The 17,019-nt window shown below is 43.4% G+C and overlaps 1 protein-coding gene and 1 long non-coding RNA gene across 2 annotated transcripts; one reads left to right on the top strand and one right to left on the bottom strand.

The window, feature by feature from the left end:
• The first annotated feature begins 3,918 nt into the window (after nucleotides 1-3,918).
• On the top strand, nucleotides 3,919-10,522 carry LOC120644030. The gene is made up of 2 exons (XR_005663351.1): nucleotides 3,919-8,431; nucleotides 8,519-10,522. It is a non-coding gene; the product is annotated as an uncharacterized LOC120644030 (long non-coding RNA).
• On the bottom strand, nucleotides 7,497-11,231 carry LOC120644029 (PHD finger protein At1g33420-like). Its single transcript, XM_039920563.1, has 5 exons — nucleotides 10,755-11,231; nucleotides 10,205-10,325; nucleotides 9,781-9,996; nucleotides 8,449-9,057; nucleotides 7,497-8,376 (listed from the first exon to the last, which is right to left on the bottom strand). The coding sequence occupies exons 1-5, from the start codon at nucleotides 11,041-11,043 to the stop codon at nucleotides 7,557-7,559; spliced, it is 2,055 nt and encodes a 684-aa protein (XP_039776497.1). The 5' UTR covers nucleotides 11,044-11,231; the 3' UTR covers nucleotides 7,497-7,556.
• Between the last annotated feature and the right edge of the window lie 5,788 nt (nucleotides 11,232-17,019).

Genomic DNA, 17,019 nt, shown 5'->3' with positions numbered 1-17,019 from the left:
GGGCATCCTCCGTGTCGCTCGTTTTTCCCACTACCGAGGATCCTGTGCAGCCATCGCCGGCGCGTCCTCTCTGTACAGGTCTTTTGCGACCTCCCCTTGCCAGTCACAGTCTCTGGCCCCCGCCGTTGGCCGGGCGCCGTCGGCCCTTGCTGCACGCGCAACCGCAGACGCCGCCGCCGGCAGTGCAGGCTCTTGCTGCGTCCGCCGTCAGCCTTGGCTGGCTACCGTCCAACAGTACTCTGTGCATACAGGCGGCGACATCATTTCGGCCACTGGAACTGGTGCTTCTCTTTAGCATGTTCAAATTCCAAAGTTCTTTTTGCCTTGTCCATTATCAATGTGCACTTTATGATGTATGATTTTCGTCATTAAACCATTCATTTCAGGGCTACAGTAATGTATCTATTTGAAATGTACAAATTGATGCCTCACTCAAGAGTTTACTGAAGTCTCTTGATCTAGAGAAGTATTTGATAAGTTTCCAGGGCGAAGAGACATTTTTGGTTTATGTCTTAATTTCATACTAGGTGATACCTTGCGCGTTGCTGCGGGATTTCTTAAACAAAATTTGAAAGTAGAAACACTAAGATGATTGCATAGAAACATTCACAGAAAATTGGTAGAAGATATAAATAGATGGTCCTAGTGGATAGTGATGTGGCGTCTGATATAATGGGTTTATGTATGATGTGAATAGCTTGCTTGTTGAGAATAATAGAGTTAATGACTTTAGTGGGTGCCTTCTATATATAATATATATAGGATAGAATTTTACTTGCATGTTATTTTAATATCAGATCTAGTAAAATTCAATAAGGTAATAGAAGAAACACCAATAGAATATTTGACCACATTATATAAGAATCGGTGATGAAAGAATAGCGTATGTACATGACTTTACGTTTATAGATTAATGATTAAAAGTATTGCACATAATAGAGATGACATTGATTTTTTTTCTTTATCATGATCTGGTAAAAAATCGATAAGCTAATAGAAGAAACACCAATAGAATATTTGATCACATTATAGAAGAATAGATGATGAGAAAAATAGCATCTTACATTAATAGATTAATAAAGATTAAAGTATTGCAGATATTAGAGATGATATGTATATTTTTTGTAATTAATAATGAAACATGAATAGATTGCATGAAAGGATTGCAAGTTAGTGGGACACTTATTGGGGAATGATGTGGACATCTTGCATGAAGAGAGAATTAGTTAGTGGGTGCTATCTATATAGGATATATAGATTCTGAATGTGACTAGTGACCATAAATATTCTTAATGGATACTCTTTTTTTTTAGGTTGGCATGAAAGTGTTGCCTTACATGAATGAAGAAGATATTAGCTAGGCAACTTGCTGATTTTGGATCTGTGCGATGGCATCATCAATTTGCAGAGTTAAATAAACTGACGGGCAAGATTCCCATCCATTCAGTCTCGACGTTGGTAGAGTTTTAAAGCAACTAACAGCTTCTTGATGTATGGTTATCATCTAGTTCTCGGCACCACATTTTAGGGGTTTTTGGGTTGTTAGTACCCTTTGTTTTCTTCTCAGTCAGCTCTGACCTAAAGCTTTTTATTTTTCCTCCTGTGTGCACATTGCTCGACTGTTTCCAAGTTGATTATCCAGGATCTTAGAGTTGTGCTCCAGCAGATCATTGATCATGCAGAGACGCAGGACAAAGTTGCGGCTTCAGTTTCTTTCTTTTTCTTCTTTTGGGGTGTTCACTCCTTGCTGGCCAGAGAGGCAGCCACCACTAAACTGGCCCTTTTTTTCATTGAACATTCTCGATCTATATATTGAAAACAGCATCAAATGTAAGTTTAAATCCTGTACAATATTTTCTATCAAAGCAGCACGCCCCAAGGCTGCGAAACTCGCCATGACGGCCATGTCCGTGGGCCGCAATCACGTATGAAGAAGCAGCCCTCCCGCGATGGCCCCAAAGCTGGAAGATGTAGAAAAATAGATTTAATTCCATGCATCTGTTTATTTCAAATTTAAAATTTAAATGTTATTAGCAGTATCAAGCAAACAAAATTAGCCTTTTGTACTGACAAAACACATAAAAATGACAAGATCCCAAGAGGTAATCTCTCATTAATTTGCAGTTCGAAATATTAATACAGCTACACATGCAAATTAAAGATTTAGATTTGCTTACCTGACTGATCAAGACCAAACTGCAACAACTATACCCAATCAGTAGATTGATCCAAGGCAATATAAGAACTGTAATCCTGCACACATGATACGGAAGGAAATAGGGAACCTTCATATTTGATAGTAGAAATTCCAATTCTGATAAGGTAAGAGACACAAAACTCAATCTGAAAAGAGAAAGAGACAAGAAACTGCTGAATTAGTGATCTGCACAAAACCTGCTAGGCATATAAATAAACTAGGTACTACCCTGAGTTGTGGCTGATGAGTAAACAAATCTTTAAGTACAGCTGAAACTATACTCAAATATTTGTGCCCATGTATTAAAATAAGCAGAATTAAACACTGATCCCCTTATGCAAGAAGCCTTTTGCCATGAATCAGCTCAATATGCTAAAATTTGAGGTTATAAAACGAGTTTCGGGTATCCAATCGGGTTTTGAGTATCTTCATTTTCACCTGAATCGATGTTCGGTTCGGGTTTGGGTTTCGGTTTTGGATGCCAAGACACTCCACCCAACCCGAACCCAACCCATTGCCATCCTTACATGCGTGCCACCATGGCCGCCGCCCATGCCGGAGGTTGCAGGGGAGAGGGAGGAGGGAGGAGGGAGGAGGGAGAGGGCGCCGGAAGTTGTAGGGGAGAGAGAGGAGGGAGAGGGGCGCCGCAGGTATAGAGAGAGAGAGAGAGTGGAGGGAGGGGGCGGCGCAGGATGGGGAGTGAGAAAGGAAGAGAGTAGAGCGAGTGGGTTAGGATTAGGGTTTTGTTATATAGTCGAGTGCGGTTATGGATTGTGAGGTAGGCCTGATTTTTTAAGGCGGGCGTCTTTTACATTCCGCCTCCATAAATGATTAATCGAGACGTGTATTTTTAACTGTCTCAATTAATATAACAATCATCTTAGATAATACACTTTGCAAGGCGATTTTTTAACTGCCTCGATTAATAGAAAATGGCTGCCTCGGTTAATGCTTGACCGTCTCGGAGGTGTTAAAATTCCTGGCATTAACACATTGTTGTTGCTGCTGCACCTGCCCTTTGGACGCGGAGGGGCGGCAGTGGAAGGGAGGAGCAGTGGGGAGGGGAGGACCGGAGGGCGGCCGGGACATGGAGCGGAGAGGCGGCGGGAGCGGCCGCGCTCGTGAGGCTGTGGTGCGGCTGGGGAGGGAAGGAGAGGGGCGACAGGGTGGGTGGGAGGGGATGAGAGAGAGAGAGAGGGAGAGGAAATGAGAGTATTATTGATAAATAGAAAATTCAAAATTCACAAAGAGATTCTTATTCTAACAAATATTCTAAATTAAAATCCCAAATATAAATACTCCCACACACACAACTCGATGCATCGACCGCATTCGGTAGCACATAGGCCTTATGTGGTTAAATTACATTCTTATTGCGTATATATATTTCCTATAAATATATAAAAAAATCTCTTATAAAGATCTTAAGACACGTGCGTCTTTACAGTTATAGAGAAAAAAGATGGGCCGACACCACCTACCACCCTTAGTGTCATCTAGATTTGTAATTATTTTTTAGTTCATCAAGTTTTTCCACGTACCCTCATCCCAGGTCCAAATCAAACGTTTCAAGCGTGCTGTGCTTTGGAGCTTCCGTAAATATACATTGGTCTGAATTGTACTAGAAATTAAAAAATTGAAGCTAAACTAGTCAAGCGGACTAGCTATGGGTCTGCCTGAAATTAGGCATCAGCTTCCAACCTATTTCCGAAAGGGAAAAATCGGTGGCCTGTCATTGCTCCGTCCTTATTCCCCAGCCCTTGCAGAAAGGGGAGGTGAAGGCGACGAAAACCCTCGCGTGGAGCCGGCTTCTCCTTTCCTCGCCTGCGCGATCGTCGCCGGCTGTCTCCTCTCCTCCTCCGCCGTCGACGACCGGATCCTCGTCCTCGGCGGATTTAGCCAGGTTCATGTCTTCTCTTTGTCTTACCTCTCCGTCAATTCCTTTTTCTTTTTCTCTTTGCCTAGTCGAGGTTCCTGTGTAGTCGATTTTGGTGCTCGGCGGGGCAAAGTGTGAGTTCTTAGAGCTGAGCGTTCTAATCCAAGAGCCCTTCGCCGCCGTTTGTGAGTTCTTGTTCTTGCCCTACGTGAGCTGGGCGCGCGCCTTCTGAAAATTAAGCGCGGAAATTTCTCGGGTTACTAGGTTTTAGATGCTCCGGCTCTGGGAATTATTGGAGTTAGGCTTTGCAAATTTGCAGTTAACAAGGCTGCATGCTTGGGTAAACAGGGCTTCGTATTGTTCCCCCAACTGCTTGTGGTTTTCAAGCGGAAGGACTTCGTGATGATGCTCTCAATCTCATACGTGCTCACTCATTCTAGGCTTTGATGTGTGAATTTGGTTAGTAATTGGGGTGCTCCTTGGCAACCGGAGCCCTAGGAGCTAATTAGGTCTATTGCAATCTTGCGAGGCTTAGATACGCGGAATCGAGAACAGAGCGTTGATGAACGCTTCAGCGTGTCATGTGTTCTTGCAGAAGTTGTAGCTAGTAATGCCCTGCTTCAGTATTTTCTGATGAGTGACTTTTGGGGGTATTAAGTTGAATACCAAAAGGTTCTTGTTAGGCTTGGTGTCTCACCCTGTTCTTCTTTGCATATCTGGTATATGCCTGCAATTTACACACAGCTTAACACTATGAATGCTGAAGTGTGTTCTCTTGGAACTCGTAATGCACTCCCCTATTCTTCATTGTATATCTGGTGTATGCTTGCAATTTACAACACAGCCTTAACATTACGAATGCTTAATTTATGAAACTTTTTAAAAGCTATCCCTGCATGAGCTGTTTCACTGAGTTATTTTTTTTTCTTGATGCTTCATTTCTTATAATCTTCTGCCTATAGTTTGTTACTCCCCCCCCCCCCCCCAACACCCTTTACTATATGTTTGCTTGTCTACTTTGGTGGCTGAGTTGTTTCTGAATTTTCACTTCATATCTATGGTCTTTGCTAGTTTGCCATTTGAAGATCAGTGCATGCATAACTATGTTATCCATGTTTTTCAATTCCAAACAATCATCCAAATTTCTTTTGTACTAGAACCCCTAAACTCTCCATATTTGGTTCATGGTACCTTCTTAATTTCCAAAATAACAAATTTCACCACCTGAAGTACAATTTATTTAGGAATTTACAAAATCTACGTTGTAATCTAAAAAGTGTCAGGGCAAACAATGTGCAGGGCAAATCTTAAAGGGCTTTATATTAGTATGCTTTAACATAAAACAGGGATGGTCCATATTCCCCATATGAGATTTGGTCATGAAACAGAGACTTTGCATAGGGATCAGAAGGTACTCGTGAAACTGGGATAAGGGAACAAAAGAAGCTGCACAACATGTATTCCCTTTTCTATATTCCCATTGTGATAAGGCTGATACCGTATGACACCAGCTCTACTAACTTGATATATTTCTATAGCATCAATAATGGAGCTGCTAGCCCAAACACCTGATTTTACAATGTATGACTAATGATGTTTTAGGGCTGCTACATCATTCATAATCCTTTTTCCTATGATTGACTATTCTCTAAATTATTTTAATTAAACTTCAGTTTTGCTCTCGACCTTCATGTATGTTGTGTAGTTCAAATCTACAAAGTAATTGGAGTTTGTCATTTGTAGACCAACTGCATGCCACATCCAAATATCTTAACTTCTCTGTATTTGGTTTATGGTGCCACCTCAATTTCGTATGTTTGTTTCTAAGTTAATAACAGGGGTGCTCTCTGAGATTTGGTTATGAAATAGAGTTAAACTATGGATCCTTATTCCTAAGACACTGGTACATGTATGACACCAATTCTACTAGTTGATCTTTGTATATAGTATTAATGAATCTACGAGCTCAAGCACCTGAATTCACACATTAGATTGATATGATTATCAGTAGGTATAATGTGAATTTGAATAAAAAAGCTCTAGAGATCTTTTTTCTTGTTTCTTCATTTTAAGCTTTTGCCTAGTACATATTTCCAGAAATACAAAACAAGGAGCTGATTTTAATAGCATCTTGGCCTTTATTATGATGTTTGATGAAAATAATAAAATATTTTTCTATCTTATACAGTTCATAAAGTTGACTATTTTTGTTACTAGAAAATACAATGTGATGTGTGCCCCAGTTAAATTTTTATGATAGTTTTTTATCCAAATTAATTGTCGTGTTTTCAATCTTGTGCCAGTTAATACATGATAATGTTCACCGCATTACTACCCAACCAACTGTAGTTGAAGTTTATAGGTGTTAATTTATTTTAAACATGGAGCTTGGTAGCATTTTAACATAGTTATTTGTCTTTCAGTGTCCGCCTCTATTATATTATTTTAAGTCGAATCACAAACCTACATTACAAATTTTAGGAATTCTTCTGAGCATTTGGCATCTTTGGTGTTGTCAAGACAGCTATGACTTAGTGTTGGCGTGGAGTTCGATTTCAGCCTACTCTTTGTTCACTGTTTCTGTGTCATGTGAAGTTCATCTTAGGTACTACCATTGATGATTTATTTTTTCTGCCGCTGCATTATGTATATAAGTTGGTTCGTTGGTTGCATAGCAAGTAACAGTTTGTGTTGTCTTAGGCCCTGTTTGGAGAAGTATCCCGGGGATATTTTGAGGGCTAAAGAATATCTAAGGAAATATCCCTTGAGCTGTTTGGATTCAAGCATTATTTGGCCTTTAATGCACTTGCTACCTCCTTATCTCTCTCTTGCTACTGGATCTGGGATGCTATGCTACATCGTTGCCCCTGGCTGTGGGCGCCCTACTCCTCCTGCGCCCTACCGCTTACGTTGTAGCACACCTCCAACTGCTGCTCCGGCGGTTGCGCCCGGGTCAGGTTGATCCGCCGCCACCAGCGGTGTCGTGGCCGCACAGGGCTCCGACGCGACCGTGTAGGACAGCATCAAGCAATAGGAGGACATGCGCCCGAATGATGTCGTGGATCCGAGCTGCATCTAGGGGCTGAATCCGCGGATGGGAGACGGCGGTGGCGCGGCTGGGGGAGGCAGAGGCGGCACTGGTCGGGGAGCCGGCATGGCTTAGGGGAGCAGTGCGGAAGGGGACCCGGTGCGCGAATGAGACGAGAGAGAGAGGGTGGGCTCCACTCAAAACAGTTCAAATATCATCCTTTTCGGGGATAGTTTTTTGGGTGGGCTATTTGCAAATAGCTCTTCTATTTGGCTCCTACTATTTGGGGTACGCAGTTACAACACATCCTGGTAAGGTCCCTCATGATTCACGAACTTGATGACCATAGACCAAGCTCAGAAACAAACTAATACTATAAAATAAATGCACTTCCGTGCAACACCAATGAAAATTTGACGTCTCATATTCACTCAATTGTTACAGATATGTACATGTCAAAAGATGTGAGGCTTCAAAAATCCGCCACCTACAAGGCTTAAGGCGCCTGTGCCAGTCTTACATCTTTTGTTTGGGCCATTACTATAAACTGGCCTAGGCCTCTTAGGCTTGTTGAGAAATTTACATGATTTACATACATATCGCTTTGGCACCTGATCAAAATCACCAATACCAGCACACCTAGTGTGCTGCCACACATGGCAAGAGTCACAAGACAGCATTCTCTCACCATCATCATCCGTGGCTCCACAAGAGCAACTGACTGTCCATTTGTCCACGCCTCTCTCCATCCGGTAAATTCCAACCCTGTGTTCACCCCCAGCACACTTGCCTTGGATGCGAACAGTCCCATTTGCTCCAAATAAGAGTTTGACTTGAGTTGACTCACTTGCTATTCCAAAATCAAGAAGCTGGTTGGCTACAAAAGTCTGTAACATCAGATAGATGTCACGAAATGTCTTTGTTGCCTCCATCTTCAGATCAGCAACAGTTGCTGTTTGCGGAAGTGTTAGGAGCTCCTGTGGTATGGAAGGCGGATCACCAACCTGGTCTGACAGCTCTACATGGCACCAAATGTGCAACATGGATGGATTTTCTGGCAAGAAATCCTGTTCCAGATCATAATGCTTGGTGAATTGCTTGCAGTCCAAAAGGATCATGGCAGATCTCTTGGCATGCTCATAGTCTTTTTCCGGCTGGTAAGGATTCATTGTATGTGGGTAGAGGAGAACGTCATACAAGAACTTTATGTCACGGCGAAGATGGTCTTGGGTCGGCATGGATACATTGGGCATCAAGTTGGTTTCATCCGTAAGCCTGCAAATAATTATTCAGAACTTTCATGTTGAAACAAGAACACAAAACAATGCCGGTATCTTAATCACCCACCTGTACTCTAGTGTTTTGGTCTCGCTGTTGCATCTCACTGCAACTGTCATTCCATCAATTGTTCTTGCAGCAAGGGTCTTGAGGCAGTAATCAACCAGCTGAGGTGAACCGATTGGATGGGATATGGCTGCCTTTAAGGTTCGCATCGCCACCCACCTTGTCCTATCGACAGCTCGAAGAACCTTTAGAGCAATGTCTGTTGCTCTCTTTATTTCCTCCTCATCCCATGTGTCTTGAACATGGGCATGTGATTGTTCTTTTTTATGCATTGACCCATACTGGATATGCACCCTCTTGCTGGTGGCAAGCCCCAGCACATAGAGGAAAAGTTCACGAATTGTGGTTAGAGGGCGATTTGAAAGGGATTGGTAGAATGAAATGGTATCTTGTAGCTGGTTTCGAGGAGATCGGGAATGTGGGAAGAAGTGCAATAATGGAGTTGAGGAAAGGTTGTCTATAGCTTTAACGTATTCTTCTGATGTGATTCCAAAGCTTCCTTTGCTGAGTTTGAATCCCCATTGGCCATACCAAGAATGACCAGTGGTGATGGCATGTAATATACGGAAGTCCGTTCCATACTTCTTAGAGACATCCATCAATGAGACCTTTCTGTAATCAAGTTTTACATGTCAGTTCATACTTAATAGAGACCTCAGTGCAATTAACTAGAAAACTAAATTGAGCTCAGGCGAAATTACAATTCATATTGTAAATAGCATTGTATGATGTAATGCAGTTCATACTTCATACTTCATATCCAATTCTAGTCAGATGTGCATCATATTCCAAACTAGCTGTTTTCATGGTTCAGAGAAATTGCTGAGGTATCCTGGATCTGCATTCAACATGTGTCCACAACTCCAGAATTTTATATCTAAAGGGCACCATTTTACTAATGTTATCTTCCAAAGCAAGACGTTCCAGGTCATGTTGTACTCTTTTTGTTCAGTTCTGTTGAATGCTGCTGTAGCTGGTTTAAAGCAGCAGCCAAGAAAATAGTGCAGGAACTTTTCATGTTACAGTTAATTTATGTTCCGGTTTATGTGAAGCACTGAAGTCTAGTCTATTATATTCCATAACAAAAATTTACTGTTCCTGCGTTGCTTGTGCCAAAAACAGAGCGCACTAGGGAATCTTAACATCTGCCACTGTCAATCTGTTTCATATTTTGAAAAAATGGAGAAGCAAATTGAAATTTGTCTGATGCGCACAATCAATACAAACTCATTAGAGGTTGTCAATCCGCACAATCAATACGAAGTCATTAGAGGTCGTCAAACCCAATGTCATGCTGTGTGCTTAAAGGAAATAATTGAACCGAGTTGGCTTTACCTGACTCTGAGGTATCTGCAGAGCCGATCCCAGAAGTCCATCAGTTGAATCCCCGTCAGAAGACTGGAACCACCCTCTCTGCCATTTATCCGGACAAGGTGGCCAAACCCATTGTCATGAACAATGCCATGAAGCAAATGACGTGGATTATCTAACTGCCTATAATCCCAATCTTCCGGATCATCATAAGACATCCCATGGTTGCATGACGGGCACCTGATTCATGACGAAGATGATCAGGACTAGCAGGCAATTGTGCCAGATGGAACACCACCTGCACCTTGAGTTGCTTATATGAAACAAGTACACGTTACAGTACTACTTTCCGGTTGTTTGGGATTATTGTTGACTACAGGAGTTGGGTTTGAATTTATACTGCAGGAATAGTTGATTGGTGATAATAGAACACAGCTGATTAGCTTACCTCGTTTCAAACAACTGGGCCATAAGCCCACAGTGCTTGCAGGTTTTGTAGTCCTGTATGGCATATTCATTCCGGATTATGAAGTGGTACCTCCTCCCACAAACAGGGTGCCTGCTCCAGCCTATCAAGAAGAGTCAAGACAAATGCAACAACATTGAGATTCTTCGGCCATAACAATCACCAGCGCGTTCAATAGATTTTGTTTTTCGTTTGGCATCTGTAAAAGAAATCGCAAACTTTCAGGTGAACCGGCCTAATCTTGCTTGGACAAGCTAGGCAGAGAATGTGTATGCAGAGTCATGAGTCCTATTCTTGATTTTTCTCCCCCTCTTCTTTTCCTACTAGAAATCATAAACATCCATTCCTACAATCCTATGCCTTAGATCCACGCAAAAATAATCATATGCACCCCCAAGAAGCAGAGGGCAATTCACTAACGAAGAAGATGGAAAGAAAAAGAAAAGGCACGCCAACGCCACGGAACACACTAGCACTACTAATTCGGTGAGCAAGAAGAGATTGAGGCGGCCACGGCGGCACGCCGACTCACCGGCGACTGTGCAGTGCTCGCAGTAGACCCGGGCGGCCCCGGCCCTGGCCACGTCCTCCTCCACCACCTCCATCCGCAGGGCCGCCCCGTCCCCGTCCCCGGCGCGGAACCCGACCCGCCACGCGCCGCCCGCCGGCACCGCGCAGCGCGCCAGGAACGCCCGCACGCACTCCCGGAACGCCCCCCGCGGCGGCGGCGGCAGCCCCTCCGGGAACGCGCGCATGTCCAGCGGCCGCGGCCCCGCCGTCACCCGCGCCCGCTTCGGCGGCCGCGCCGTGATCACCGCCATCTCCGCCGGGTGGGTGGCTCTCGCTCGGCTGGCTGACTACTGGCGCGGCGTCAGATCCGATCGGCCTGGGGGCCCGGGAATCCCCGGCGGTTTGAAATCCGGGACGGGGGCGGGCGGGATTTGGAAATTTTCGTTGGGGGATGGGATCGCGCGCGCGGGATTTCTGGCGGTTTCGGATCGGGAAGGGGGGGAAATTTGGGGGCGGGGGAGAGGTTTTATAGGCGGCGGGAAGCGGGGTCGGTTCGGGGTCAGAGATGACGAGTGGCAGGCAGGCAGGAGTGGCAGGAGATGACGAGTCTGCTCCTGGTGGGGACCGCGTGGAGGCGGGAGTGGCAGGCAGACACATCAGCCGGTTGCTGTGGGAAAGCGGGAAGCGGGAGGGGGTTGGGATGGAAATTTTCCGGGAAGGTTCCAGGAGGTTGCCGCCTTTTTTTGTTGCTTTTAAGGATAGGATTCGGGCTGGATGCGGATGAAATTGGATTGTGATGTTATTTTTTACTATATTTTAATTCGGATACGAATGCGAATGCGAATCTCATCAGATACGAACACAAAACGGATAGTTCAAATCCGGATTCGGATCCGGATACTTTCTCGATTTGAAATATAAAACTATCATGAGTATTATTTTATTTTGTCAATAATTTTATAGTAAATCAAAATCTTATACAAGTAGGGAGTAAATGATTAGAAGATAGTTAATAGAAAAATAATATATTTATCTATGCATAGCTTTTATATTAAATATATAATACTAATTATAAATGTAAAATAAATAAATATTTAAATACTTAATAATTAAGATATATAAAAAAGATTTTATCATTAAATAAATAATTAATTTGACTCGTATCAAATAATTTTAATCATTAAAATAAATATATTAAATAGTTAAAGTTAATTTTATATCATTACTAATTTTAATAAATATATTATTAGTTATCTAGTTTTCTAAGTAATTTAAATAGTGTACATCATTAAGTAATTAGGAATAAAGATAAATTTAATATTGTCTCACTAGTCACTTTTTCTTTGCGGATACGGACGGATACGGATGTGATCGGATATTCCTCGAATACGAATATGGAATCGGATAGAGAAAAGTTCTTAAAATCGGATTCGAATGCATCCATATGACATTCATATTAAAATCGAATACGAATACGAATATCTATATTTACATTTTAAGCAGATACGAATACAAATAATTCGGATATTCAGACAGACATCCAGATCCCTCCTTAGTTGTTTTGATGTGGCCGTTGGGGCATTGGGGGGAATGCGGGGTGGGCTCGAATGGGCTGTGAGATTGGTGGTGTTTTCCTTTTTCGTGTAACTGAGCTGGGTCAGGATTAGGGAATGATGGAAGCCCAGGCCCACGAAGCCGTAATTGGATGAACTTGAAACTCTTGGGCTTGGGTGCGGTAGCACTGTACATGGAAATTTTGTAGCCTTCTATATTATGAATTTACTAGCCATAGTAGTAGTATATGCCCATAAGTTGTTATGAGGAGTTACCTAAATATATTGATTAGTATAGTACGTGTAGGATTTCAATTTGTTTTATGTTTACTCTCTAAACGCTAGTTCTATATGATCTCAAATCCTTAACAAAAGGTCATCTGGATTCTGATTAGAACTCGTATTTACAGATCAAGAAATTATTGTTTGGTTTAGTAATAGTATATATAAATATAGATATAGATATAGATGTCTCGAATCCCTAAGGAGATTAACCGTTACCGATGACAGCGTGGGTATGCGTACTATGGAACATGGGTTAACCACATCACGAAAGGTAATATCCGTCCAATCTGACATTGTTCTGGTTCCCCATTGTCTCGAAGAGAAAGGTGACAGCCCTGTATCGATGTGGTCTTTATTTAATTCAGATTAGACTAAAAAAATCTCCATCTACGCCTTCACTCTTATAAAACAATATTATTCATCTACATTATTATTTGGGGCATTTGCGTTCTTACTCCTACTTTGAAGTGTAATTGTGATTTTGCCCTTATATTTTTAACTTTGTAATTTTGCCATTTATTATTCACAATTCAATGCGATTTTACCCCTAGTCAACGGTCAAAACAGAGGTAAATACACAAAAATTAAGGATAAAATCGCAACAACTTGTGAAAAATAAAAGGCAAAATCACAAAATTAAAAAAATGAGGGCAAAACCATAATTGCACTTCAAAATAAGGGTAAGAACACAAAAAAAAAACTTTATTATTTTTTCTGTGGCATGTAGGAATAAATAATTTCTTTGAACAATAGGAATAGTTATTTTGTTGCGAGTAAATAGGGCTGCATGAGTAAAACCACTAGGACATTTGTAAGCGCGGCAACGTTCTAGCCCATGAACTTGTTGGATATGTGCGTACTTGTATTAGGTCCACTGAGAGCTTGGCGCACTATCGAAGTCTATCCGCTGGCCCCATCCCATGGGCGCATCAGCTCCATTTAATGATCACAACTGGAAACTTACATCAATTTTGTTTGCCTAAAAAAAGGGAACGGATCTTATCTTGCCAAAGAAGTGTACTAGCTAACTTCCTCGAAACTGTTTGGTCGGAAAGCGTTTGATTACATGACGATCTGTTTCCTTATTATTGGTCAAAGAAGTGGCTTTAAATTTATAAATAATAAAAATAGCCTAATTCTGCGTAGATGTTTGTTTTAATAGCCATAAGAACTTGAGAAGAAGTGAAGAACCCCTTGCTGCTTACTTGGTTTAGCACAAGCTCTGGCTATTTTTTATTAGCAAAAAAATTCAGTTTACACCTCGAACAAGCATAAAAGTCTGATTTTCAAAGCATAAAAGTCTGATTTTCAATTTTCAACTACAAAATCAGATAAGGAGACCATCCAACAGTTGAAACTAGATAAATTTGACTGTTTGGGTGGTTTGAAAGGTCATTTTTATGAAAATTAAAGGTATGCAAGTTTAAACTAAAAAATTCATAATTAATTCATTTTAAACAAAAAGTACAAAGCAAGTGCTATCACATTTAGAAAAATACTACTTAGAGCATCTCCAGCAGTTTGGCAAATCGAGTTGCTGTCTTTGATTTTTGGCAAAAACGTTAAAAATACTCCTCCAACAGTTTGGCAAAAGACTTGGTAATTTTTAGCAACTTGGGAAAAACCAGCCTCCAGCGCGTAAATATACGCGCGCGGTGCGCGGTTGACATCTTGGTTTCTAGTCAGGTGGGAGGGTGAAAAAAGAAATAAATAACAGAGAAGGGTTCCTGATTTAAGTTTTCAAGAGGTGGAAGGGAATAAATATAATTTTGTTTCTCTCTCAGGGTTCCTGATGTAAGTTAGATCTGGATTTGGCAAGTGAATTATGCCAAACTGTTGGAGATAAGCTTTTTTTACTTGGCATATCTTTTTAGAAGTTGGCAAAACATAAGATATGCCAAGTAAAATATGGCAAACTCTTGGAGATGCTCTTATAATTTATCGGGATCTAAGTTTTTCAGGTTCCTAGTATTTTTTGCTTGTAATTATGCCTATTATTTTTGAATAAATAAGATTTAAATATAACAACAACCTATAGGTTACATTCTTTTAGAAAACTTTGGTACTTATTCATATTTTTCCGATTTAAAATGAATTCATTTTTAGTTTTAAATTTAATTAGAATTCTATATTTTTTATAAGAGTACAAAAACCTTTTGAAACTATGAAAATGGCCAAATTTGTCCGGTTTTGACAGTCGGATAGTCCCCATTATCCAGTTTTGTAGTTGAAGTATGGCTGGGCAATCGGGTAACCTGAAAAATTCGGGTCGGGTAATTCGGGTTCTTCAAATTTCGGGTTTCAAAATTTAAAACCCGAAAATTGATTGAGAAAATGAAAACCCGACAATTCAGGTTCAGGTTCGGGTATGCTCGAAATACAACCGGGATCTGCTCGTGGAGCAGTAGTTCGGATGCAGCTCGGATGTGTGGAAGCCGTCTGTCGCCGGGCACAGGCCACATGAGGGCGCACCGGCCACCGCCGCCAGCGGGACGGCGAGAGCGGGAGCTGGGGCGTGGAGGAGGCGAACCGGTGGGTGTGGGGCACGAGGCAAGCCGAGGCGCGCACAGCGGCACTAGTGCAAGCGGCGCTCACCGCTGAGGCATGCGAGCGCAGCTCACGCGACGGCCAGGCAACGCAGGAAGCTAGGCTCGGGGTGGCGGCCAGCAGCAGCCAGCGCACGCGAGCGCTCGGGCCTCTTTTCGCCTAGAAGCAGCTGGGCGGCACTAGAGATGCGGGAGGATTGGAGGAAAGAGAGATCGAGAGAGGGCCAGAATGATGGTTTTTTTTGTTTTCTTTTTCTTTTTCTTTTTTTGTCTTTTGACGAGAGGTGATGGAAGGGGAACAGAATGGCTGGAGATAAAGTCTTCATCTTGATGGGCCGTGCAAGGCAAAGCGGTAGCGGGCTAGATGGGCTGTAATTGCAAGAACTTATGGTAGGTCTTCCACAATTTCGAGTTTTCGGGTACCGTATGTTAAAATCCGAATTATCCGTAATAATTTCGGGTACCGTGGGTTGAAATCCAAATTAGCGTTCAGGTTTTTCGGGCTCGAGTTTTTTCGGGTTCGGGCTCGAGTTTTTCGGGTTCGGGCTTCGGGTTTCGGGTAATTTGCCCACCCATAGTTTGAGGGTGCAAACTTGATTTGTTTTCCGTTTTTATTAACATGTTTGAAGAAGGAATGTTTCTAGAAGAGATGCTGCTTTCAATTATTAGATGTGGTAATTCATTTCTTCTATGTATTTTGGATTACTCCCTCTATTTTTGGTTACATGTCGTTTAGGCTCCGTTTGGATGTCGATATTGGAGCCCTTAGCATTGAATTGGTTTCAATGCCAAATCATACTAGTATTGGTATTGGGTTACAATATCAAAGTCATTGTTTGGATGCAGATGAAATTGCTATAGATGGAATCAAGGAGCAAGCGAATACTGATTCGTGTTTGGATGTCCATACCTGTGGCATTTGAGAATTGACCATCTCCTTCTCCTCGCCAGAGAAGGCCACCGTCTTCATCCGGGGCGGAGCTCCCCCGCGCTCGCCCACACCTCGCCGGCGAGGAAGGAGAAGAAGGCAAGGGAGGACGGGGGCGGCACAGCCCGTCAGGGGAGGGAGGATGGTGGCGGCGCGACCCGTCGGCGGAGAGAGGACGAGGGCGGCGCGGCTCACCAAGGGAGGAAGGATGGGGGCAGCGCGGCTCACCGGACTGGAGGAAGAAGAGGAAGGGCACCGGACGGGAGGAAGAAGAGGAGGGGTGCCGGCCGCGAGGAAGAAGAGGAGGGGCGCTGGTCGCCAGGAAGAGATGAAGGGAGGTCGCCAGGGATGGAGATGGAGGAGGTCTGTGGCGGCGGAGATGGAGGACCGCGGCGGCGGGAGATGGTGGAGGGCGGAGGCGGGCTAGGGAGGAAGAAGGAGGTGGCCCACAGAGGAGGGAGATGGAGGAGGGCCGCGCCGTCGCCAGCCTTGCTTAGGCCGCCGCCATCGGCCGCCGGCCGCCGTGCCGTGGATCTTGGAGGGGTGACGGGCAGGGAAGGAGAGGGGAGGGGGGGAGAGGCGCGTCCTACACGGGCTCGGCCATGGAGATGGAGAGGACCACCACCGGTCGTCGCTCCGCCCAGCCGCGCGCGGGCCTCGCCGCCGGCCAGATCTTGCGCGCAGGCCTCGCCGGCGGCATGACCTTGAGCTCGAGGATGGGGCTGCTTTTTTTTTTGACGAGACGAACGAGGAGGGCGAATGCCTCACGATACCGAGGGGGGAGGGGTCTGAATCGGGAGGAGGCGCGCGCAGGCAAGTCAAATGCCCCGTGGTATTCGCTCATGATTCCGTTTCTTAATTCGTTTGACATCCAAATGGTGGCATTGATGGGAGCCAATTCCAATTCCGAATTCCACCCTCCAATGCCAACATCCAAACGCAGTGTTAGGTTTATCCTAAGTTAAATTTGACCAA

Source organism: Panicum virgatum, chromosome 8K (genome assembly GCF_016808335.1).
Source record: "Panicum virgatum strain AP13 chromosome 8K, P.virgatum_v5, whole genome shotgun sequence".
Taxonomy (NCBI): domain Eukaryota; kingdom Viridiplantae; phylum Streptophyta; class Magnoliopsida; order Poales; family Poaceae; genus Panicum; species Panicum virgatum.
Note: the sequence above shows the minus strand (reverse complement) of the source record. Positions and strands in the feature narration are given on the sequence as shown.